Below are 25,747 nucleotides of genomic sequence, written 5' to 3'. Positions count from 1 at the left end.
AATTGCTTGGACTGTTTGGGTGCCAACTCAGGATTTAACTGTTCTTCCTTCCCCATCAACTGTATATTTCACAGTATTTATTTTTAAACTTCTCAAACCATTCCTGGCTCGCAGGAAACATATCTGAACCGCCCTGACCACTGGTTTCCACCACATGCAATACAGATGCGTTCGGCCTGGGTGCAGAGGCCGTGGCAGTCAAGAGGCCGCCTTCTGTGCTCTGCCCCTCCTCTCAAATGGCTACCGAGGTCTCCATCTTCTTGGGGTCTACCTCACCGGAATCTTGGAGCAGTCGGGCAAAACACTCTCCATGCCGGCCCAAACAGCCCTCTTGTTTTTCTCCATCACGAGTACTGTTGACTCGGCGACACCAAAAAGGCGCCCCACGATCGTATTACTCACGCCTTCGTCCAGCTTCTCGAGAATTTTCATCTTGCCTTCCGAGGCAGAACCCTCCGCCTCCTCCAGACAGGCGTGTGGCCCAGGATCTAAGTTCCCCCAAGGCACAAAGCCGGGAGGCCTCCACAAAGGCGGCTCTTTCCAGTGCCAAAGGTCTGGTTTGAAGGCGGGGAGGCCATCTCCAGGCCGTCTGACTGCCGACAGGCCCTCATCCTCTCGGCTCCGCTGGCTGGGCATCCTATGAGGGTTCCATTCCGCCTGTCCACCAAGCTGCTGGGAAAAGCGGGAGGAGTAACTGAGTACAGTTCCTCGTGACGTCAGACCGAGGTGCTAGATCACTGGCAACCTGAGATGTTCCAGGAGTCTCGCGAGACTTGGCAGACCTAAAAGGAGCCTGCGTTCAACCCATCTCGCGAGGCTTGGAGAAGCGCCTCGGGAACCTGCTGGCCCGGCGGGCAGGAGCCGGCAAGATGGCGGCGCAGGCGCTGGCGCTGCTGAGGGAGGTGGCTCGGTTGGAAGCGCCCCTGGAGGAGCTGCGTGCGCTGCAATCGGTGATACAGGCGGTGCCGCTTAACGAGCTTCGAGAGCAAGCGGCGGAGCTGCGCCTGGGCCCGCTTTTCTCCCTGCTTAACGAAAACCATCGGTGAGAGAATCCCGGAGTGAGCACCCCCAAGTATGGAGATGGGTGGGTGGAGGCGAGGAGAGTGATTTTCCATGTTGGGGAAGCAGAAATTAGCCGAAATTGGAGAGAGGAAAGGATCTTGGGCTTGAAGGCGAAAGATGGGACTCAAGTCCAGCCCCTGGGTGTGTTTTCTCCAGTCATCTGGCCTCGTTCCCTTATCCATGAAGTAGGAATTGGAGGAAAAAAACAAGGACCTCCACCTACAAAAACTCCACAACCATGTGTACGAATTCTTGTCTTCTCTTAAAAAAGGATCCTGTCCAGGGCTGGGTTTGTGACTCAGCGGTAGAGCGCTTGCTTAACATGAGTGAGACATTGGGTTCGATCCTCAGCACCACATTTTTAAAATAAATAAATAAAATAGTTATGTCTAATTGCAACTAATATATAAAGGATCCTGATCTGGTAACCAACATTTTAATTTCACACACATTTTGAGTCATTTGTGTTATAGGATTTCAGGTATGTTTGCATAAAATGTGTTATATGTCCAGGGAATATTCATAACAGGTAGTGTGTAATAGCAGAAAACCCAGAAACAACCCAAATATTCATTAAAATGGAATATAAATTAATTATATGGTATTGCCATGTAACACTATGCAATTATTTAAAATATTATTTGTGGTGAAATTAAGTGCTAAGATTCTTGCTCTGCAACATGGAAGTCAGAGAAGATGGACTGTAGGTGTGGATATAGAAAGACCTCTCATAATAAGTCCAATGAGAAAAAAAATAGCAAAAGTTATTATCTCATTGTTTGTAATTTTAAAAAATAATTTAGACCCTACCACACACTTGCTTACCTTGTGTAACATGGGAATGTCAATAGTAGAGATACAATAGAAACTTCTAATATGGAAATAGACGTTAAAATATTAGAACTGCAACTTTTACTTTTGATTTAATACACATTTAATAGATGCCAATTGCAATTAAAACACGGATAATTTTAACATTGAAAGGAGTTTTAAGATGTGATACAGGATTTAAAAGTGATCTTTCTACTTGAAAAGTTAATGAACTGCTGGATCACTTTGGATGATTTCAGAGGGCTTTCTTGGCTTTGACTTAAGATTTCTCCTTTTATTAAGTCCATTAGTTTCCATTTTTCAGCTCTACCTGTGAAATAATCTCCTTTTTCTCTCTTCGAAGCTCATTCTCTCCCTCTTACTAGGTCTGTTGTAGATACAATAGGTCTATTAGTCTTGATCCTCATTACCTCCTGTTTTCTTTTCTAACTATTCCTTCCCAACTTGTAGGCACAGGTTGGAACTTCTCAGGTCAGCTCATATGTTTTCCATGGTTTCCCTTGCCTACAGTTTGAAATCATGATTTCTTAGTCTGATATTTGGATCCTTTCACAGTATATTTCCATCCTACTTTTCCAGTCTTACCTTTTTTTTCATTCCACTTACATTTCATCTGTTCCACCTACTGTGTGGCATTAATGTTCCTAGAGCATGACTTGCACTTTTCTAACTTAATTCATCCAATCCTTCTGACTGAAACACCGTCTCCTCTCTACAGATTTTGTCAGCTGTTTAAGGCCCAGCGAAAATGCCATCCTACCATCTGGATAATATATTTCCATCCTACTTTTCCAGTCTTATCTTTTTCTTTCATTCCACCTATATTTCATCTGTTCCATCTACCATGTGGCATTAATGTTCCTAGAGCATGACTTGCACTTTTCTAACTTAATTCATCAAATCCTTCTGACTGAAACACCGTCTCCTCTCTACAGATTCTGTCAGCTCCTTAAGGCCCAGCGAAAATGCCATCCTACCAGAAAGTCTCAGTTACTCAAGATATCCTAAAGGGCAACTTCATTTCTGTTAATGACACTTGATATAATTGTTTCTCCATGTATGTGTTTTTAGTTTGTAAGTATTTTTAAGGCAGAGGTCATATTTTGTTCATCTGTGGCTCAACATACAATACTGTATGTAAACCTGATACAAAGTGAGGTTAATAGAATTTAGAGAGGGCCCCTAGGCTAACTTCTTCATATTATAGATGAAGAGATTTTCAAAGATTATGCCACAAGTTGGCAATAGAGAAGCAGCGGAAACTGAAAAGACAGAGAGTTTAAGGAATAATGTCCATGGGGAAGACAGTCCTTGAATGATAGACTAGTATTTTAGGAAATAATTTTAATGGAAATTTTAAGACAAGTTCAGAACTGGTTACACAATAGATACCAATTTCAGTTTATGGGAATAATTCTTTTCTGGATAATATATTGGCAGTCTCCAAATACATTGCTATTATCCTGTTGCTGTATATTGGTTCAGGTTGTGTGATCTTGTAGATGTAAACCTTGAATCTTTTTGGTTTTTAATTTTTTAATTCTTTTTAGTTACACATGACAGAATGTATTTTGACATATGCACATGGAGTATAACTTCCCATTTTTGTGTTTGCACATGATGTGGAGTTATACTGGTTATATATTCAAATATAAACATAGGAAATTTATGTCTAATTCATTCTACTTTTTCCCATTCCCATCCTCCCTTCCCTTCCCCACTAAACCTAGAATCTTGACAGGTATTTTTGTGAGTGAAATTAAGTCCAAAGATCACTGCTTTATAAAATGGAAGTCAAACAAGACTGATTATAAGTTATTAACTCTTTGGTTTTGGGTACCAGAGGGCCCCATGTGACCTGAAATTGACACTCTATGCAGTTTAACTTAACACTGCTTTTTTAAAAATAGCTTTATTGAGGAATAATTTACATACAATGAACCTGCATATAATAAAATGTACAATTTGACAAGTTTTGATATAAAACTTGAAACCATCACCACAATCAAGATAGTGAAGATATCTTTCACTCCCAGAAGTTTCTTTACTCCCCTTGGTAATCTCTCCCCACCTCAGGCAGGCAACCACTGATCTACTTTCCATCATTATGAATGAGTTTGCTGGAATTTTGGTAATGTGGAAGGAAAGGTATTTTATTTACAGGAGTCGTGTAGTATGTAGTCTTTTTTTTTGTAATATTTATTTTTTAGTTTTTTAGGTGAACACAATATATTTTATTTTTATGTGGTGCGAGGATTAAACCCAGTGCCTCACACATGCTAGGCGAGCTTTCCACCACTGAGCCACAGCCCCGGCCCTAGTATGTAGTCTTGTTTGATATCTTTTTGCACAGTGTAATTATTTTGAGATTTATACATGTGGCATGAATGAGTAATTTATTCCTTTTTACTGGGAAGTAGTAGTCCACAATATGAGTGTACCCAAGTTGAGATTTCCATCCCTTGTTGATGAACATTGAGTTGTTTTTGGTTTGGGGATATTATAAATAACATTGCTGTGAACATTCATGTACAAGTCTTTGCCAGGAATGGAATGGTTGGATAGTGTGTAGAAGATATATATTTAACTTTTTAAGAAACTGCCAAATTGTTTTCCAAAGTGGTTATACCGTTTTATATTCCCATCCGCAGTGTAGGAGAGTAGATGATAGGCCTAAAAATAAAACCTGAAACTCTAAAAGTTCTACAAGAAAGTATATGAAAAAATTTTTGTGACCTTGAGTTTAATGGATTTCTTCAAGAAGATACCAGAAGAACAAATCGAGCCAGGCCCAGTGGCACACACCTGTAATCCCAGATACTCAAGAAGCTGAAGCGGGAGGATTGCAAATTCAAGGCCAATCTGGGCAATTTAGACCATGTCTCAAAAATTTAAAAAGGTAGTGCTCTCACCAACATGCTTGAGGCCCTTTTAATCCCTACTACTGCAGGTAGAGAAAAGAATAAATTGGAATTCATCAGAATTAAACATTTTGCTCTTCAAAGGTCACAGTTAAAGAGAATGAAAAGACAAGTCAATGGAGGAAATAAAAGGTCTTTGCAAAGACTATATCTGGTGAATGACACTCAGGATATATATAAAGCATTAAAAATTCAATAGCAATAGATGAAATACTCAAAAATTGGGCAAAATTAGGAAGAAGTATGGATGGCAAATATGCAAATGAAGAGTCATGTCATTATTAGTCATTAGGGAAATACAAGTTAAAACCACAGTGAGATTTTACTGTACATCTGCTAGATTGCTAAAGTAAAAAAAAAAAAAAGGATGAAAGGCCAAACAAAATGTGGCAGATAAATACAAAGGGGTATTTATGTGCAGCCTTTAAAAGGAAGGAATTTCTGACAGAAGAACTTTGAAGGACTTCTACTAAGTGAAATAATCGGACACAAAAGGACCAATCTTGTGTGATCCCATTTATGTGAAATCTCTAGAATACATAAATTTAGAGACACAGAAAGTAAGACTGTAGTTTCAAAGGACTGGGAGAAGAAAGGATGGAAAATGTTCCGTGGGTACAGTGTTTCAGGTTGGGAAGATAAAAAAAAATAATCCGGAGATGGATGATGGTGATAGTTGCAAAAACAATGTGTAATTATACTTACTGCCACAGAACTGTATGTTAGAAATTGTTAAAATGGTGAATTGTTGAATTTTATCTTATATGTAATCACAACTTATTTTTTTAATGAGATGGATTCTTGCTATATTGCCTAGGCTGACCTTGAACTCTTTCTGGGCTTAAGTGATCCTCCTATCTCAGCCTCCCAATTTGTCAGCAATTTTTTTTAAAGGAGAAGAAGCCCAAATCTAGAAGTAGTCACTCCCCATTTCTCCTGTATTCTTGTCCTTCAGGCAACCAGGAACCTATTTTCTGTTTCTATTGTTTTGTCTATTCTGAACATTTCATGTAAGTAGAAGCCTTTTACCACTGGGTGTAGTGGCACATGCACTCCCAATGGCTCAGAGGCTGAGGGAGGAGGATCTCAAGTTCAAAGCCAGGCTCAGCAAAACAAGGCACTAAGCAACTCAGTGATAACCTATCTTAGAGATAGGGTATTTTATTTAGAATAAAATACAAAAAGGGCTGGAGATGTGGCTCACGCCAAAAAAAAAAAAAAAAAAAAAAGCCTTTTGTGTCTGTTTTAGCATGTAATACTTGAAGGTTTGTTCATATTATAGCATTATGAGTACTTCCTTCCATTTTATTGGTAAATGGAATGTTGTATGGCTATACCACACTGTATTTATCCATTATCAGCGTTTGGGTTGTTTCTACTGCTTTGAGAATTAATATGTAGGTTTTCATCTAAGCATATTTTTAATTTTCTTAGCTATGAAAACATTATGCAAGGTAGAATCCCTAAGTTAAAGGAAGTGTATGTATTTTTAAGACTTTTGATTTGTATTCCTTAATTGTCATCTAGAAAAGTTATACTAGTTTAATTGTAGTCTCCTATTAGCAATATGTTAGCCCATTATTTGTATTGTTTATTAAAAGACAGAAAATTGATCTTGAAACAGGATCTTTTCCTTTTGTATCTTTCCCCCCTCTTCTATCTCCACTATTTCCCTGATCCACTTCTTTATCACCTCCCACATGAACTGCCTTCATGTTGAAAATTCTTTCTTTAATGCGGATGAAGGATTTTGGGGTTTTGTTTTGTTTTGTTTTGTTTTTCATTTCTAATCTCTTCTGCGGTGATTGAACCCAGGACCTTGTACATGCTAAGTACATGCTGTACAACTGAGCCACCCAGGCCCAGGGTGATTTCTGTAAGTTAGATTTCATTGTTACTTCTCTGTCAAAGCCATCTCATGACTTACCATTGCTTTTCTGGAAAAAGTCTGGATCTCTGAGAATCTGGCTTCTGTGCATCTCTCCAGTTTCATTTCTTGCTATTCATGTCACTCTTTTGCCTTCTCCACATCTGTTCCCTATTTTGACCCTAGTCATACTAAGCCCCATGTGGTTCCTTGAAAGTATAACAAGGTGTTTTCTTCCTCTGTTTCTCGTGTGCTTCTACTCCTTCTTTTTTTTTTTTTTTAATAGTTTTAGTCGTAGATGGACAGAATACCTTGATTTTATTTATTTATTTTATGTGGTGCTGGGGATCAAACCCAGCATCTCACATGTGCTAGGCAAGCGCTCTACTGCTGAGCCAAAACCGCAGTTCCATCTACTCCCTCTTCTTAGAGTACCTTTCTTCTAGATCATTCCTACTTTTTTTTTTTTTTTTAACTTAGTTCAGGTGTCACCCAACTGGGAAGCCTTCCTTATACTTTGTGTTCTTAAAGCTCCTATAGCTTCTAGTCCTAGGTTATGTCATTTATCTACCTGGATTGTAGTTGCCTTTTATTTTTCTGTATATTCCATTAGACTGAACTTCTTTAGACTAAATAATATATCGTAATCCTTGTTGTAGCCCCAAAACATGCAAAGCAGATAACAGGTACTTACTAAATGTTCAATGAGCAAATAGAAGTTGCTATTTTTAAAAAAAACGTATTTATGGCACAAATTAGTGAGCCAAGCTTCACTATTATTAGCCTGTTGCTTCCAATCTGGCAGGACATGAACTAATGAGATCTATGGTGTCTCCTTTAGGGAACAGACTACTTTGTGTGTATCCATTCTGGAGAGATTGCTTCAAGCTGTGGAACCAGTTCACGTGGCTAGGAACCTCAAGGTTGACCTACAAAGGGGACTTAATCACCCTGATGATTCTGTTAAAATTCTCACTCTGTCCCAGGTATGAAACTTTACTATATAAGAAGAACCAACATTAACCAACTTCTCTGGGGCAGGTTCTATGCTGGGTTTTAATCTCTCTGTATTCCTAGGGTATGTCTAGTCTATTCTGTTGTGCCTAATGAATTATAACCTGAGAAATAGAAGCTGAAGTAAAAAAGATTCACTTAGTACTATCTTAATCATTCACTCACCAAATAATGACTGAATTCCTTTGACATGCCAGGCATTGTGCCATGTGCTATTGGAGTTACCAACATAAATCTATCATGGGTTTTTGTTTGTTTGTTTTGGTTTTTTATAAGAGGCTTCTAGTCTAGAGAAAAAGATTCTTGGGTGTTTAAATAGCTGCTCTGCCTAACATTGTAGTGACATGAAATAAGTGCTATCCTAAAGGTCAATAAGCCAAAAAATTAAGACAGTAACTCTTACCATCTTGGTAACCAGAAAATCCTACTATGTGCATAAAGAGCTTCTGCTAAAGATTATGTTATTGAAATGTTAGGAATTAAGCAGTTGTCTAGTTAATACTCTACTGCTCTTCCTTTTCTTCTCTAAGGTGTTATTCAATAAAAAAGGGGAGATGGTATCAATTTATTCATTGACCATGTATGTGCCAGACACCACAGTAGGTACTTTGCCTATTTAGTCTCATTTAATCTTCAAAACTACCCTGGAATTAAGTGTCATTATTTCCACTTTACAAGTAAGATATTAGGCTCAAAAGTTATTTAATTTGTCCAAAGTCGGTGCAACTAAAAATTGATATGAGTTGTTTACATTCACTAACATATCAATACTCTGTACCCATGGTGTCTTGTTCGTTTTTTTCCTTTTCATTTAAAGGTGCTAAAGATGGTGGGGGCTGGGGTGGTGGCTCCAGTGGTAGAGCACTTGCCTAGCATGTGTGAGGCACTGGGTTTGATTTTCAGCACCACATATAAATAAATAAAATAAAGGTCTATTGACAACTAAAAAATATTTTTTTAAAAAAAAAAGGTGCTAAATATATTACTACACCATTTTAATAAATTTGGGTCATTATGAATTTTTAGTGACCTGTCCTATAGCTGTAACTTCTAAAATAATTGCACACTAAGGAAATTAGACTGTCATTTATTCACGTTACTATACCTTGAAAGAGTATTTCTGTTTTGTTTTTTTTTTTTTCCTCTCAGATTGGAAGAATTGTTGAAAATTCTGATGCTGTTACTGAGATTCTAAATAATGCTGATCTACTAAAACAAATTGTGTATTGCATTGGTGGAGAGAATCTATCTGTAGCTAAAGCGGTGAGTTTACTAGAACACATCAACTAACATGTAGAGACATTAGTGACTTAAAGTCAAAAAAGGCCTTATGAATTGAGAGGTGAAGGGTTAAAATTGATGATTGATGGAACTGAATTTATAGCCTCATGTAGCTGGTATCAGATAAATAAATGGTTATCAAATACATAATAGTGAACTCCTTTTCTGTGATACATATATTTACATTATTGGGTTTACATTGGGTTACTTGATCTTTTCCAGTTATTTACAAATAACAATAGCTAAAATGTAATGACTGCTCATTGGGCAAGTACGTTTTGTGCACTGATTTTCACATCAGTCTCAAGAAGTAGATATAAATATTTTGTATTTTTGTGACTTAAGAGATATTTTCTTTCCTTGTAAGGCTATCAAATCCCTGTCAAGAATATCACTAACTCAAGCTGGACTTGAGGCTTTATTTGAAAGCAATCTACTGGATGATTTGAAAAATGTAATGAAAACAAATGATATTGTTCGATACAGGGTGTATGAGGTAAGACTAAAAACTATGGGACATTTACAAAGCAAAATATAGTAAACTTGAAATGGAAGGCAAGATGGTTCATTTAATGTGTGTTTATTGGATATATAATCTGTGTTAGGCCCTATTCCAAGGTGCTAGGAATATAGGGATTAATTCCCAGCTGGTGTGTGGGAGAGTCATACAAAAAATGGTGTAGTATAATTACTCTATTAGAGGAGATAGCATTGAAACTGGTCTGAAATATTATCTCACTAGTAAAGGAGTACTTTTGGGAGGGCAGTACCAGGGATTGAATCCAGGGGCACTTAACCACTGAGCCATATCTCCAGCCCTTTTTTGTATTTTATTTAGAGAGGGTCTCACTGAGTTGCTTAGTGCCTTGCTAAATTGCTGAGGCTGGTTTTGAACTTGCAGTCCTCTTGTGTTAGCCACTCAAATCCCTGGGATTACAAGCCTGCACCACCAGGCCCAACAAAGGAGTAATTGACCTAAAGACACACTTAATAGGCTGCATACACAAAATGGAACCCTGTACAGTCTTAATTCCTTCTTTACAAAACTTTCTTACTTTACATGCCCTGATACCACACTACTCTGGTTTTCCTTTTACATCTCTATTTCTTCTTAATCTCCCAGTTCGTTATTCTCCAAGAACCTTTAATTGTTTGCATTCATGAAGGCAAAGTCTCAACCCCAGATTTTATTGTACCTGTACTCATTTCTAGGTTGTTGTTGGTGGGTTTTTTTTTTTTTTTTTCGATAACAGCCTCGCTTCGTTGCCCAGGTTAGCCTCAAACTCCTGGTTTCTAGGGATCATCCCACCTCAGTTTCTTAATTGCTGGGACTACAGCTTAGTTTGATTTATCTTGTGATTTCAGTTCCCACCTATGTGATGATGACTCAAATGTAAATTTCCATCCCAGGCCTTTCTTTTGAAGTAAGATCTTCACATCCAACTGCTCATTAACTGTTGCCCCAGTGGACATATTCCAGGCCCCTCATACTCATGCTCAAATTGAATCCTGATCTACCCCATGGCCATAGTAAAATACAGCAGTAACAAACTGGCCCTGCCACAAAGTTTACAGAGTTGTGTATTAGACCTTGAGTTCATTCTTATAAGGCCTTATATGTTGGTTTTACCTAAACTTGTGTATTTCTCTTCATTGGTATATCCCCACACCCTACCCTATGATAATTTACCACTGCAGCTTACCTCATCTGTTATTGTCATTCATCCCTCATCTATCTTACATGCCGTCAGAATGCTGTTTTTTAATTGACATGTAGTTGTATGTACTTATCATGTATAGCAAGATGTTTTGAAGTGTATATAAGAATAATCTTTTAGCCCATGCAGTGGTGCATGCCTGTAATCCCAGCAGCTCAGGAAGCTGAGACATAAGGATTTCGAGTTCAGAGCCAGCCTCAGCAACAGCAAGGAGCTAAGCAGCTTAGTGAAATCCTTTCTCTATATAAAATACAAAATAGGGCTGGGAATGCAGGTCAGTGGCTGAGTGCCCCTGGGTTCTCTGGTATACCCCACCAGCCAAAAAAAAAAAAAAAAAAAAGATCTTTTAAAAATTTATTTCTGTCACTTCTCAAAGTCTTCAGTGTCCTTTTTCTCTCAGTAAGCTCTCAGGACACACTTGTTAAATGAAGAAGTAACTGAATTGATGAACTATTTTTTTCCTTTGAGGTGCTGGGGATCAAACTCAGTTCTTCATACTGCCATGCAAGTGCTCTACCATTAAGCTACATTCCTAGCTCATGAATGAATGTTTTTTTTTTTTTTTTTTTAAAGAGGAGGGGGGGAGAGAGAGAGAGAGAGAATTTATTTATTTATTTTAGTTCTCGGCAGACACAACATCTTTGTTTGTATGTGGTGCTGAGGATTGAACCCGGGCCGTACGCATGCCAGGCGAGCACGCTACGGCTTGAGGCACATCCCCAGCCCTGAATGAATGTTTTAAATAATCTGCTTGTTTTTGCTAATTTAAGCTTTTATGCCAAGATTGATGATAAGGGGCTTCGGATACACACAGATATAATGGAATATTTTGGTGCCATACTGATTTCTTATGTGTTCAGTGAAGTTTTCCTAGAGACAAATTAATGGAGTTTTAAAAACTCAAATCATATAAAGTACCCAGTTCTGCATTTAATTTAAAATGAGACTTAATAGGCTTGTGGCTGTTTTGCCGTTTTTCCATTTTCTGTCTTTTTTTTTTTTTTCCAGCTAATTGTGGAGATTTCTTCTGTGTCATCAGAATCTTTAAACTACTGTACCACAAGTGGATTGGTAACCCAGCTACTGAGAGAGCTGACTGGTGAGGATGTGCTAGTCAGGTGTGTTCACTGACAGATCTTAAACAGAAAAATCCTCTTTTAGAGGGCCAAGAACCAGCCTTGGGACCTGTCATGATCTGTTCTATTAGAGCTTGTGTCTAGTCTGCAACCTCAAGACTTCTGTAAGCTAGATGTGGTGGTGCATGCCTATAATCCCAGTGTCTCGGGAGGCTGAGGCAGGAGGATCGTGAGTTCAAGACCAGTCTCAGCAACTCAGGGTGAAGCGCTATGCAATTCAGTGAGACCCTGTCTCTAAATAAAATACAAAAAAGGGCTGGGGATATGGCTCAGTGGTTGAGTGCCCCTGGGTTCATTTCCAGTACCAGAAAAAGGAGAAGAGGGGGCTGGCAAGTGGCTGAGTGGTTGACCATTTGCCTCACATGCGGGCTAGGGATGCGGGCTAGGGATGTGGCTCAGTGGTTAAAAACCTCTGGGTTCAATCCCTAGTACCAAAAAAAAAAAAAAAAAAATTATGTGAAAGTCACTCAAGTTACATTACAATAACATTAACATTGGAACTTAGCAAAGCCCTGCAAGACAATTCAGTTTTTTCAAGTGATTGTGTCCCCTGTTCCTGGGCAGGTATGCTCTTAAATAGTTGTAGTCACGTGGTGACTGCCATTTCGGATTACTTAACATTTTATCAGATATATTCATTGGCCTTGTTAAATAACAGCACTGACTTATAAAATATGGGCTTTTGAAAAGGAGATGGACTTGACCTTGCATACCTCTTTTCTACTTATCAGCTATTTGACCTTGGACAAATGATTGTAGCCTTTCTACACCTCAGTTTCTTCATCTTTCTGATGGAAAAATAACAACTCTAAAGAAGTAGTGAGGAGTAAATGAACTGACCATAGAAACCAGTAAAGTGACAGACATGGATCCCCAAATGAATGTTAATTCCAATCTTTTCTAGATCCCTGTTCTCCTTACTCTCTTAAGTTCCCTTTATTATCTGCCAAACGTCTCCTTATTGATATTCCAGTTTGCTATTATCCTCACTGTTGAGCAAGTATTTTGCTGTTACCATATTAGTACAGTTGTCATCTTTATGTGTGTAAGTTTTTATTGTCTTCTAACCAAATGACTTTTTTTTGTTTGCTTGTGGTGCTAGTGTTTGAAACCAGGACTTCTCACATACTAGGCAAGCTCTCAGCCACTGAACTACACCCTCAGTCCTAAAATCCAGATTCTGATGTCCTATGTGCTTTAAGTATAACTGAATTATTAAACCTATATGTATAAATCAGTCATTAGTTAAATTTAAAAGCACTTGTGTATTATCCTAACAAGAACATGGGAAAAAACCTTCAAATGATAGTCAGTTAACATACTTCAGCATCAACTATTAAAAATACTGTTTTAAAATGGGAGTTCATAACTCACTTGAAACTAATGTTTGAAATATGATATGTCAAGAGCTTTGTAAGGTTTTGAACAACCAGTAAAAAAAAAAAAAATACTGTTTTAGTTATTAGGAGTAATTTTTTCATGGTTGAAAATTAGATGATACCATAGAATTGTTAAGTTGTTAATATATGGTAATTACAGTATAATTATGTAAGGAAATATTCATGTTTTTTACAGATGCATACTGAAGTGTGTAGGGGTAAATGGCACGATAACTAGGATTATCTTTAAAATAGTTCAGCAAAAAATGGGAAAGAAAGATGAAGTAAGTAAAGCAAAATCTTGATAGTTATTAAATCAGGGTTATGAATGCATGGTAGTTTAATGTACTAATCACTTTACTTTTGTGTGTATTTGACATTTCAAAATAAAAGCTAAAAATCTCTTAGGAAACAACTGTGTTATAGTGGAAACAATAGTGGGCCTCAAGTCAAAAAGTCAAGATTTAAGTATAAATTCTATCTTGTAACAACAAGTGATATTCCAAATATGTCATTTTCACCTTGTAAGTGTTGTGTCCTTATCTAAGAAGAGTCAAGGGTATTAACCTTTCAGATTTGTTGAAAAGATTAAGATAACCTGTATGAAAATAGTTTTAAAAGCAGCCTATTCGTGTGCACAAACTCCTTGTTTTTGTTCTTTCTTTATAGAGCCACCTGTATAGAGATGGTGACATCTCTAGCATATACCCATCATGGACGACAATACCTTGCTCAAGAAGGAGTAATTGACCAGATTTCTAACATAATTGTTGGGGCAGATTCTGACCCTTTCTCTAGCTTCTATTTGCCAGGTAAGAAATAGTGGTGCCTGTGGAAGTGACAGTGCATGTTTTGCTTCTGAGTTATATTGGCTAGAAGAGGCCAGGAATTATTTTGCTTTGAGCCAGTTCCTTTTAGAGGATACTCATGGCCACCAAATTTAGCAGCATCATTATTCACAAGTAGGATTTATCCCAGAGATGCAAGGATGATTCAATATGCAAATCAATAAATGTTGTACAACAAATTAACAGATGAAGGATGCAAACTCATATGATTGTGCTTGTAGAAACAGAGAAGGCATTTTGACACATTCAACGTTCTTTCATAAATCTCTTATTAAAAGGTGTAGAAGGAGTAACCTACACAACAGTGAAAAGTTAAAAATTTTTCTCTTTGATCAGGAACAAGACAAGGGTTGGTACTACTTCTGCTTAACATAGTACTTGAAGTCCTAACTAGAGCAATTATGTAAAAGAAAAAAATAAAAGGTATCCAAATTTGAAAAGAAGACATTGATTTGCTGCTATATGTAGATCACACGTTCTTTTTTTTTTTTTAATATTTATTTTCTAGCTTTAGGTGGACACAATATCTTTATTTTATTTTTATGTGGTGCTGAGGATCAAACCCAGTGCCTCACGCATGCAGGCGAGCATGCTACTACTTGAGCCCTATCCCCAGCCCCACATGTTCTTATATATAGAATACAGACTCTGCCAAAAAAGCCTGAATGAATTTAGCAAAGTTGTAGAATACAATAGTAACATAGAAAATCAGTAGCATTTCCATACTCTAGCAACTATATGAAAAAGAAAATATCCTCATGGGATAGGGATGTAGCTTATTTGCAGAAAACTTCCTAGCATGCTTCAAGCTCTAGATTCAATCTCCAGTACAGAAAATAGAATAATTCCATTATGATAGTGTTCATAAAAATAAAACAAAGTTAGGAATGAATTTCATTAAGAAGATGAAAGATCTGCACTCTGAAAACTGTAAAATAACTAGTGAAGAAAATTAAAGACACAAATGGAGTGATGTCCCAGATATATGGATCAGAAAGAATGATATTGTTTCAATTTCTATACTATTACCCAGAGTGATTTACAGATTGGATATAATTTCTATCCAAATTCCAGTGGTGTTTTTCACAGAAGTAGGGGGATAAAATCCTAAAATTCATATAGAAATATAATGTAGCCAAAGTAGTTTAAAGCAATGCTTCTCTGACTTCAAAATATACTACAAAGCTATAAGAATCTAAACAATATGGTACTGCCATGAAACAGGCACATAGACAAGTGAGATAGAATCCAGAAATAAACCATGCATTTGTGGCCATTTGAGTTTCAACAAACATGCCAAGAACATTCAATGAGGAAAGGACAGCCCTCTCAATAAATGGTGTCAAGGCACCAGATGTATATAAGCAGAGAATGAAATTAGATTTGTATTTCACTCCATATGCAAAAATTAACCCATAGTGTTTTAAAGACTTAAATATTTAAGACTTGAAACTGGAACTGCCAAAACAAAAATAGGAGAAAACTCCATGACACTGTTCTAGACCAAGATTTTTTGAACATGACCCCTTAAAAGTACAAGCAACAAAAGCTAAAAGAGACAAATGGGATTGTATCAAACCAAAAGATTTTTGCATAGCCAAGGAAGCAACAGAATGAAAAGGCAGCCTATGGAATGGGAGAGATGTTTGTAAGCCATGTATCTGGTAAGGGGTGAGTATCCAAAATATATAAGGAATGCAAATGATTTAGTCCACCATGCGGCCAGCGCATTGGTTTCATTAATGAGGTTCTTGGCATAAAAGTTAACTAGCGAGATCGAAATAAAACACACAGACTCAGTTACCTTTTTCTATGACCAGGTCCGGGACGGCTCCCCTCTCTGGTTCCCACCTCGAACCACCCGTAGGGCAGCAAGGATTACTCAGGGCTAGCAGGAGAGAAAGAAAGTGAGCACACCAGGGAGTAGCCTTTTATTGGGGAACAAGAAATTTAGGGGAGAATTCCATCCAATGAAGGTTGAGGCGGGGCCGCACTCCAAGGTCAGGGTCAGTGATTGGCCCCCTGGGTCAGTGGTCAGTCACACCCCCACACGGACGGGCTCTCTCATCAGGAGAGGGCCGGGAAAGCTCCGACACAGATTAGCCAGAGCGCCTCAGACCCAAACCAGGAGTTGCCCAGTCACGTGTGAGAATGGCTCTCCACAATTTAGTAGCAAGGAAATGGTCCATAAACAACTAAAAAAATGTGTGTGTGTGTGTGTGTATATATATAATAATTTTTTTTAAATGCCTGTCAGGTATATGAAAAAATGTTCAACATTACTTATCATCAGGGAAATGCAAAATAGAACCACAGTGAGAAATCATCTCACACCTATTTAAGAGTGGCTTATATTAAAAAAGATGAAAGGTAGCAAGTGTTGACAAAGACAGGGAGCAGAGGAAACCCTTGCACACTGTTGGTGGGAATGCCAATTAGTATATGACCATAATGGAAAACAGTATGTGTCCTCAGAACACTAAAATGAGAACTAGAAGATGAACTGACAATCCTACTGGGGGGGCTGGGGATGTGGCTCAAGCGGTAGCGCGCTCGCCTGCCATGCGTGCGGCCCGGGTTCGATCCTCAGCACCACATACCAACAAAGATGTTGTGTCCGCCGAGAACTAAAAAATAAATATTAAAAAAAAAAAAAAAAAAAATCCTACTGGGTATGTATCCAAAGGATGTAAAGTCAATATGTGGAAGAGATACCTACATTCCCTTGTTCTTTGCAGCATTCACAATAGTCAAGATATGGGATCAACCTAAGTGATTGCCAGTAGATAACAGATAAAGAAAATATGAGGTTATAAATATAGCTCTGTGATAAGAGCACTTGCTTAGCATGCAGGAGACCCTGGTTTTGATCCCCACATCACAGAACAAAATAAAGATAGACTACTCTTTAACCTTAAAAAGAAAGAATCCTGTTAGTTTCAGCAACATGGATAGAGAACATTATCTTAAGTGGGAAAAGCAAGGCATAAAAAGATAATACCACATAATCTCAACAGTACACGAACTAAAGGAGTCAAATTTACAGAAGTAGAGAATAGAATTGTGATTACAGGGGTTGGTGAGGCAGGGTTGGATAGATAACAAATTGCAAAAGATACAGATTTCAGAACTGGGGTTGTGGCTGAGTAGTAGAGTGCTTGCCTGGCATGTGCAAGGCACTGGGTTCAACTTTCAGTACCACATAAAAATAAATAAAGTGTACAATTTGATATTTAAAAAAAATACCAATTTCAGGAGAAATATGGATTAGTTGATAACAATGTATCATGTTCTTTAAAATCATTAAGAATATATTTTAAATTTTTCACCATAAAAAGGGTATTAGATGTTAATTTGTTCAATTTAGTCATTCTGTAATGTATGTGTAATTCAAAATATGTTCACTTAATGCATAATACAATTTGTTAATTCAAAAAGTTAATTTTAAAAAATGATACCCACAGTCCCTTAGTAGGTAGAATCCATTGCTCTGAGAGCCATGCATGCACTGTTGACTGCTTTTCTTGAAATATTAGTGCTTTTTAAAGCATGAAGGTTATTTTCTTTAGAAGCTCAATTAAAAGAAATGTAAATAAAAATAATAATACTAACATTTACAGTATATATCACAGATTGATCACATCTGTGAGTTGGAATCTGTATGATACAGGATCTGCTCTAGCCATTCTGTTTTAGGGCTTGATTAATTAATCCTAAGCACTCCCCAGAAGTTGGGGATTTACTGCTTCCTTATGTAACCTACCTTATTTTATTGAGCATGTACGTTTAAAAGTGTCTTCCCAATAATGACTCTGACCTTGCCTTACTCCAAATTGTATCCATTTGTCCTTGTTCTTCTTCCTCTGCACCATTGGTACCCTGAGGTTTCTAATCTCTCAGGACCACATATCACCAGTCATTTGGATATCTGAATGGTCTCAGGTTTCCAGGCAACTCTATAGTTTTTCTCTTTCTGGCCTGTAGTTTATTACTGTTCCTTTGAAAACAGAGCCCACAATTTGTACTGTTTAACTCTTTTATTAAGATGTATTTTTCTAAATATCTTTAGGATTTGTGAAATTTTTTGGAAACCTGGCTGTCATGGATAGTCCTCAACAGATCTGTGAGCGTTATCCTGTCTTTGTGGAAAAGGTGTTTGAAATGACAGAAAGTCAGGACCCCACCATGATTGGCGTAGCTGTAGACACAATTGGAATCTTGGGATCCAATGTTGAAGGCAAACAGGTTTTACAGAAAACAGGTTGGTATAACTTGTCTTGACTTTCTTTAGTTGTGGCTTATTTTTCATAATGGTGCAATAACTCAAGTTCTTTTGCATTGTAGAAACTACTTTTGTTGGTAGTGGTCTTCACCATGACTATGGACTCATCTCTCAAAGTCTCATAATTTAAAGTCTAAAATTCTTTTATTTCTTACTTCTCAATGTTCAGTGTTCTACCAACCAATTAGGACCAAATACTCTTTCCTGTATGTCTTCTTTGAATAGTATTCATGATACAAAGACCACACTAACAGCTTTTTTTTTTAATAATTTTATTTTATTTATGTATTTATTTTTTTTACTATGGCACTGAGGATTGAACCCAGTGCCTCACACGTATTAGTCAGGTACTCTACTACTGAGCCACAACCCCATCCATTAACATTAGGTTTTTGAATTTCACTTACCTCACTTCTCTGGGCCTTATTTATAAAAAAGGCATAACAATTGACTTATCAGGATTGTTGTGAATATTTAATGAATTTTATTTGTAATGTCAGGAAACAAATACTTATAAGCTTTTATGTTAAGGAAAATACTTTTATGACACATCCGTGATTATCTTAACAGCACAACAAATTCTTCACAAAAAATAAAATATGCAACACTGTTATGAAAACCCTTTTGAAGTATATATTGAACATTAATATGCCGTATGTATTGCAGCTAATATCCCTGCTGCATGTACTTGTCTAAGTGCTTGTACCTATGACATATAATCCTTTTACAGTCCTGCAAAGAACATACCATTGTCATTCTCATTTTACAGATAAGGTAGCTGAAACTCAGAGAAGTTAAGAAAATTTTCTAAGATCATACAGACTGGGGCAGCTGCTACTCAAATCCAGGTCCTTTGATTCCAATCCTATACACTTTGCCTTATATGTGCTACATTGCATATAATTGTGTGCTTTAGATCTGTCATTTGGTTTCTGACTAGATGCCTATTTTTATGTGATTTAGGTTGGTAGGGGTCATAATGTATGAAAGTATACTTCATATTCATTAGGATGCTATCAATTTTTTTTTAATTACAAAATTATAAAGTAACAGATGTTAGGATATGGCGAAGGCACAATCCTGTTTACTGATGGGAGTGTAAAATGTTGCAACCCCTGTGGAAAATAATATGCAAGTTCCACAAAAAAATGAACCAAGTACTATATGGTCCAGAATTTTACTTCTAAGTATATTCTAACAAGTATTGAAAACAAGGACCTAAACAGATTTGTATACCTATGTTCATGGCAGTATTGTTATAGCCCAAACTAGTAGAAGCAACCCAATAGTCATTGATGGATAAATGGGCAAACAAAATGTTAATATGTCTGCAGTGGAATCTTACTCAGCTTTATTAAAGTATGTGACGTGTCACAGCACAAAGGAAGTGGGAAGACATTATGCTAATGAAATAGGCCAGGCATGGAAAGCAGATACTGTCTGTAAGATTCTGCTTAGATGAGGTACATAGAATAGTCAAATTCTTAGAAACAAAGAAGAATAGTGTTTATCAGGGGATGAGAGTAGGGAGGAATGGGAATTATTGCTAATATGCACAGAATTATAGCTGAATTGTTGAAAAGTTCTGCAACAATATGAATGTACTTGTAATGACAATGAAATGTATAGTTAAAATGGTAAATTTTAAGTTTTGTATACTTTACCATATTAAAAAAAAATTCGAAATCTCATTGTTATCTTCAAAGGAACTCGCTTTGAACGCTTGCTCATGAGGATTGGACATCAAGCAAAAAATGCCTCCACAGAGCTAAAAATCAGATGTTTGGAAGCAGTTTCATCTCTTCTATATTTACCAGTAAGTGGACTGGGAAATTAATGAAGGACAGTGTCATATGTTTGGGAGAGTAAATCTATCTATATAAGTCAACATAACATTAGTTAATGTAAACACTGACTAAGTAAATGTTGTCTGTCTCACTTCTAGTAAAAGAAGAGAACCTTCATAATATGACTAGTAACATTTTTAGTTAAAGTGGAATCATACAATATCAGAAGTAAATAGGCCATAGATATTGGTGAATCCTATCCATCAAAAACTGGGAAGATGGGGCTGGGGTTGTGGCTCAGCAGGAGAGCCCTCACCTTACATGTGCAAGACCCTGGGTTCGACCCTCAGTATAAAAATAAATAAGTGAAATAAAGGTATTGTGTCCAACTACAACTTAAAAGTAAATAAATAAACAAATAAACAAACTGGGAAGAATCTGGGCTGGATTTGAAGACGAATGCTTCAGACTAAGCTAAGAACACACAACAAATTAATGAATGTCTAAACCCAGGTTTTCTGGCTTTGAAATGCGTGGTTTTCTCCAGATATAGTAATCTTGTGAAATTTTCCTTTTCTGTCCTGTAGCCGGAGCAGCAGACTGATGATCTCCTGAGGATGACAGAATCATGGTTTTCCTCTTTATCCCGTGACTCACTGGACCTCTTTCGTGGTATCAGTAATCAACCCTTCCCTGAACTACACTGTGCTGCCTTAAAAGTGTTCACGGTAGGTATTTTCTTCTCCATCTGTCCTTCTGGAACTGCTCATTTGACCCACGATTACCTAGAATTCATTTCCTGTGCCTTGCCCTGTGGATGCACAGTGTAGAGCACAGGTTCTGCTCTCTGCTGCTTCAGAGACCAAAGAGGAAGATATTAACAGTAAAAGGTATTAGCTTCTAGGGATGTGGCTCCATGGTGGAGTGCTTGTCTGGCATGTATGAGGCCCTGGGGGGTTCAATCCCCTTCACCCCCAAAACAAAAATGTGCTAGGTTCTGTTTGAAGTTTGAACAGGGTGCTATGAGATCACAGAATTAATTCCAAATTCCTTATCTACCATACTCAATTGACTCAGCCCTCAGCTTCTTCCTGAGCCTTATTTTCTGACATTCTTCTTTTGGCACTTAATGCTCTAGGGATGCCGACCTGCTTATTTCAAATCTCTGTATTTTGCTGTGCTTTCTGTATCCGACACTCTTCCCTAACTTTGCTTGTTATCCTCTTATTTATTTAAGACCTAGTTCAGGTTATCTTTTTAGCACAGTTTGCCCAAACTGATGATTAACTCAGTGTTAAATTTTAAATACATTTTTAAAAATTTAACCAAATTTTAAACAAAACGTTAATGTTGGCTTTCATACATTGCGTTTATTCATTCATTCAGTGTGAGGGGTACAACACTAAATAAAATAGATTAAAAGTTTCTTGGAACTGAAGTTGTGGCTCAGTGCTCTACCATATGTGAGGCCCTGGGTTCGATTCTCAGCACCACATATAAATAAACAAAATAAAGATCCATCAACATCTAAAAAAAAAAAAAAGTTTCTTGAAGCTTTTTGTCTGTTGAGGGAGCCAGGCAGTAAAAAAAAAGTTTCTTGTAATTGTAAAGGTACTTATTACCTGTCTCTGCATACTTAATCTCTTCCCTCATTAAGCAGTTTGTGAAGAGAAGGACCATATCTGATTTGTCTTTGTAATCCCAGCACTTGCCATGGTGCCTGGGTTCATAGAAATGTAGTCATGTCTTTGGTAATCCTATCATAATGGGATTCACACAGCATACTAGGCCTAAACTAGGATGGGATTGGAGAAGGAAGGCTTCCTGAGGATGTGTTTTGTGATCTGAGTCTTGAAAGACACAGATATTCCTATCATCTTCAAGAACATCTGCTTTTAAAGACCACTTCACCCTTATAATCACTGTATGAGAAGGGCATTTGGCTTCTCCATTGGTATCTCATTATCAGTTTATTTTGATTTTGCTATTCTACCTTATCCTCCTCTACTTAGTTTGCCATGACTGTAAAGAGATAATTTTTTAAATTTTCTCTTTGGGATAGCTATTTAAGTGAACTTTTCATCCTTAGTTATTGTTATCTAGGTCAATATTTCTTAAAATATTAACTTTAGGGATCTTGTTGAAATGTAGATGCATGGTAGTTCTGAGATGGAGCTTAAGAGCCTGAATTTCTAGTAAGCTCCAGGTTGTGCTAATGCTGCTGGTCTGTAGAATAAGTTTGAAAGAAAGAAACTATAAGCTTGATACTTGTTCTTCACTAAAATGTAATGGTGAGGTTTTAATAAACATAAAAGTTGCTTATTTAAAATTTGGAAAATACTGAGAAGTACAGATTTTTCAAATCAAATGAAGTTGTTTGTTGTATTTCAATCTAGTTTTAGTATGTATGTATGTATGTATGTATGTATGTATGTATGTACGTATTTTGGTTGAAGTATTTCGAATAGTCATACCTTACTACCTCTGCCCAATCTCATTCCCCTTCTTCCCTGGATGTAATCACGATCACAAATTCAGGATTTCCAGGCCCATATGTCATTTCATATTTCTACTACATGTTGCCTATATAAACAAAATACATTATAGTGTTTTATATATTCTTAAATTTTGTAAATGGTATCACACTAGTCATATCATTCTACAGTTTGCTTTTTCTCTTTAATATGTTATATCAGTGATCTGGGCACAGTGGTGCATGCCTGTAATCCCAGCTACTTGGGAGGCTAAGGCAGTGGAATCACAAGTTCAGGGTCAGCCTAGGCAACTAAAGTGAAAAATAAAAGGGGCTGAGGATGCAACTCAGTGATACCGCATCCCTGGGTTCAATCCCTAGTACCAAAAAAAAAAAAAAAAAGTGCCTCTATGTGTGTGTGTATTTACATTTTAAAAGAGGAAATTAGAAGTCAGTGTTTCATTACAAATCCACAATGTATCATTCTCCAAATGAAGCATCATTCCAAAGCATCTGTTACAAGTGGTACTATAATAAACATTCTCAAAAATATTTTGGGTATGTGTATGAAAGTTTTTAAGGTAGTCTTCTAAGTTTGCTTTTGTTTTTCCACTGTTGTAATCATGCCTTGTGAATAACTGGGATCTGCTTTTGTCATGTAACACATCAACCCATGTCTTTTTGCCTATTCTTTGTAAACAGTCTTAGTGTTTTCTTTTATTTCTACATAAATTACTTAATCATTCCTCCATTATTACACATTTATATTGTAACTTTCACACTGTGATGAACATCTTTGTATACTAAGCTTTCAGGTATTTAGAATTGGTTTCTTACATTTGTTTATCAGGAGGTAATTTACTTTGGAGGAAAAGGTAATTTTTGAAATTTTCTTATTAGTACATTGTAGACATATAGTATAATAGTGGTGTTTGTTTTGCAGTATTCATAAGAATGTGTAACATAATTTGCTTCATTTTAATCTTCAAATCTGAAAGGTAACATTTTAAAGGTTCATCCTACCACACTTCTTCCTAAATAATACTACTCCATCCCATTAACACACTTAATTTTTCAAGGCCCAGAGAAAGGTATTTTTTTCTGTCTTCTATTTCAGGCCATTGCAAACCAACCCTGGGCTCAGAAACTTATGTTTAACAGTCCAGGTTTTGTAGAATATCTGGTGGACCGGTCTGTGGAGCATGATAAAGCTTCCAAGGATGCCAAATATGAACTGGTGAAAGCACTTGCCAATTCCAAGACAGTTGCAGAAATCTTTGGGAACCCAAATTATTTGAGACTGAGAACTTACCTGAGTGAAGGTCCATACTATGTGAAACCTGTGGCTACAACAGCTGTAGAAGGAGCTGATTGATTTCTTCAAGAGTCTAATACAGAGGACCATGTTTCAACTAGAACTTCTAAGGCATTTGACTCCATCTGTATTTTCCAAAACAGAGTCCCCCAACCTGCTCCAGCAGAACTATCATGAAGTATCTAATGGAACTTTATTGCCAACGTTATGTTTCTACATTGAAGTACAATATGGAACAGGAATTTGGAATACATTAAGAGCAAGCAAAGGTGGTCATAAAAGAATGAGTGTTTTTCAGATTCCCGAAACTGCTTTAATCTTTGCAGTAAGACAAAATTTTGTTCTTTCAGAAAGTTTCCATGGATGTAGTCATGGTCTTATTTAAAAATCTGCTTCAAATAAAATGAAACCAAATTGTGACTTCTCTTCACCTTTTTAAGAATTTTTTTGGGGGGCTGGAGATGTGGCTCAGCGGTGGTGCGCTCGCCTGGCATGCGTGTGGCCCGGGTTCGATCCTCAGCACCACATACCAACAAAGATGTTGTGTCCGCCGAGAACTAAAAAATAAATATTAAAATTTCTCTCTCTCTGTCTCTCCTCTCTCACTCTCTCTTTAAAAAATAAAAAAAAAATTTAAAAAAAAAGAAATTTTTTTTTAATTTTTGTTTATAATTTTTCTTCTTTTGATTCTTCTTTTAAAGTCTGGGATATTTCTTTGAAAAATAAGTAGTTTGGAATTCTCAAATTATGATCTGTCTAAATATTTTTACTGAGATCTCTTGACTTTTTTTGTTATTCCTTTGAAAACTGACAAAGTAGATCTCTAAAAATATGTGGTATTCTGTTGATGCTTTTTGCTATTTATCAGTGAATTTTGTCCTGTTTTGGTTATGGGGAAGGGAGAGTGATATTTAAATAATACAGTTCTCTTAACTGCAATTGGTTATTGGTGGGTCATCATTGTTAAGGGACTTTTTGCTGTTAATTTTTCATATTCGTCAAGTCAATCTTGAGTTGATCAGAAAGGGAAACTGACTTCTAACCACCAGATCAGGAAGAATATGAGTAAATTAGGATGCCATCTCGTTAAATTACAAAGGGCAGTCTTTCTTTTCAGTGATGGAAATTATACCTACCTGTTTTACAGTATCTTCTAAACAAAACACTCTGCATGTCAGTTCACCTGTCCAGAGGTTTCGGCATGAGTTTTTTGTCAGAGTAACAGCTTCGGAGTGGAGAGATGTGTTTATATTCTAGATCATGATGAAGTTGGTAAACCATCCTTGCTCTATTACAGAATGATTCTCAGTGAGTGACTAGAATCCTCTGGTTCCAGATTAATAATCTCCTTCACCATCTCTGGTATAAGTTTTCTTTTTCTGTGTTTTCAAACTGCCTATTTCTACTGTTAGTATCACTAATTAGACTCTAGCCAGGTCTTTCCTGGCCTGAAATATTGTCTTTAAAGTGAATTTTGCTTTGTCTCATTCATGTTGTTTATTTGTTCCTCATTTTTTCATTGTAAAATATGCATAATAAATATATGTATATGACCTGCTAAATAAAGTTTACTATCAGCCATTTTAAAGTGTACAGTTTAGTGATATTAAAAATCTGCAAAATGTTTTACAATCATCACCACCATCCATCTCCAGAATTCTTATTTTAAGACAGTATCTTGCTAAATTGTTCAGGCTGGCCTAGAACTTGTGATTCTCTTCCCTTAGTCTCCCAGGTCACTGGGAATACAGGCATGGGCTTCCTCTTTTTATCTTATAAAACTTAATACTGTATACCCATTAAATAGAACTCCCCACTTTCTGTTTCCTCCCA

General features: G+C 36.9%; 1 protein-coding gene across 1 annotated transcript; it reads left to right on the top strand.

The window, feature by feature from the left end:
• The first annotated feature begins 831 nt into the window (after positions 1-831).
• Psmd5 (proteasome 26S subunit, non-ATPase 5) lies at positions 832-25,495 on the top strand. Its single transcript, XM_026408631.2, has 10 exons — positions 832-1,042; positions 7,523-7,667; positions 8,845-8,958; positions 9,344-9,472; positions 11,703-11,812; positions 13,879-14,021; positions 18,127-18,318; positions 20,046-20,155; positions 20,714-20,854; positions 23,717-25,495. Exons 1-10 carry the CDS (start codon positions 870-872, stop codon positions 23,972-23,974), a joined length of 1,515 nt encoding a protein of 504 aa, XP_026264416.1. The 5' UTR covers positions 832-869; the 3' UTR covers positions 23,975-25,495.
• Positions 25,496-25,747: the final 252 nt, after the last annotated feature.

This window comes from Urocitellus parryii, chromosome 4 (genome assembly GCF_045843805.1).
Source record: "Urocitellus parryii isolate mUroPar1 chromosome 4, mUroPar1.hap1, whole genome shotgun sequence".
In the NCBI taxonomy this organism is placed as follows: Eukaryota; Metazoa; Chordata; class Mammalia; order Rodentia; family Sciuridae; genus Urocitellus; species Urocitellus parryii.
The sequence above is the reverse complement of the archived record's forward strand: the minus strand, read 5'-3'. Positions and strand labels throughout refer to the sequence as shown.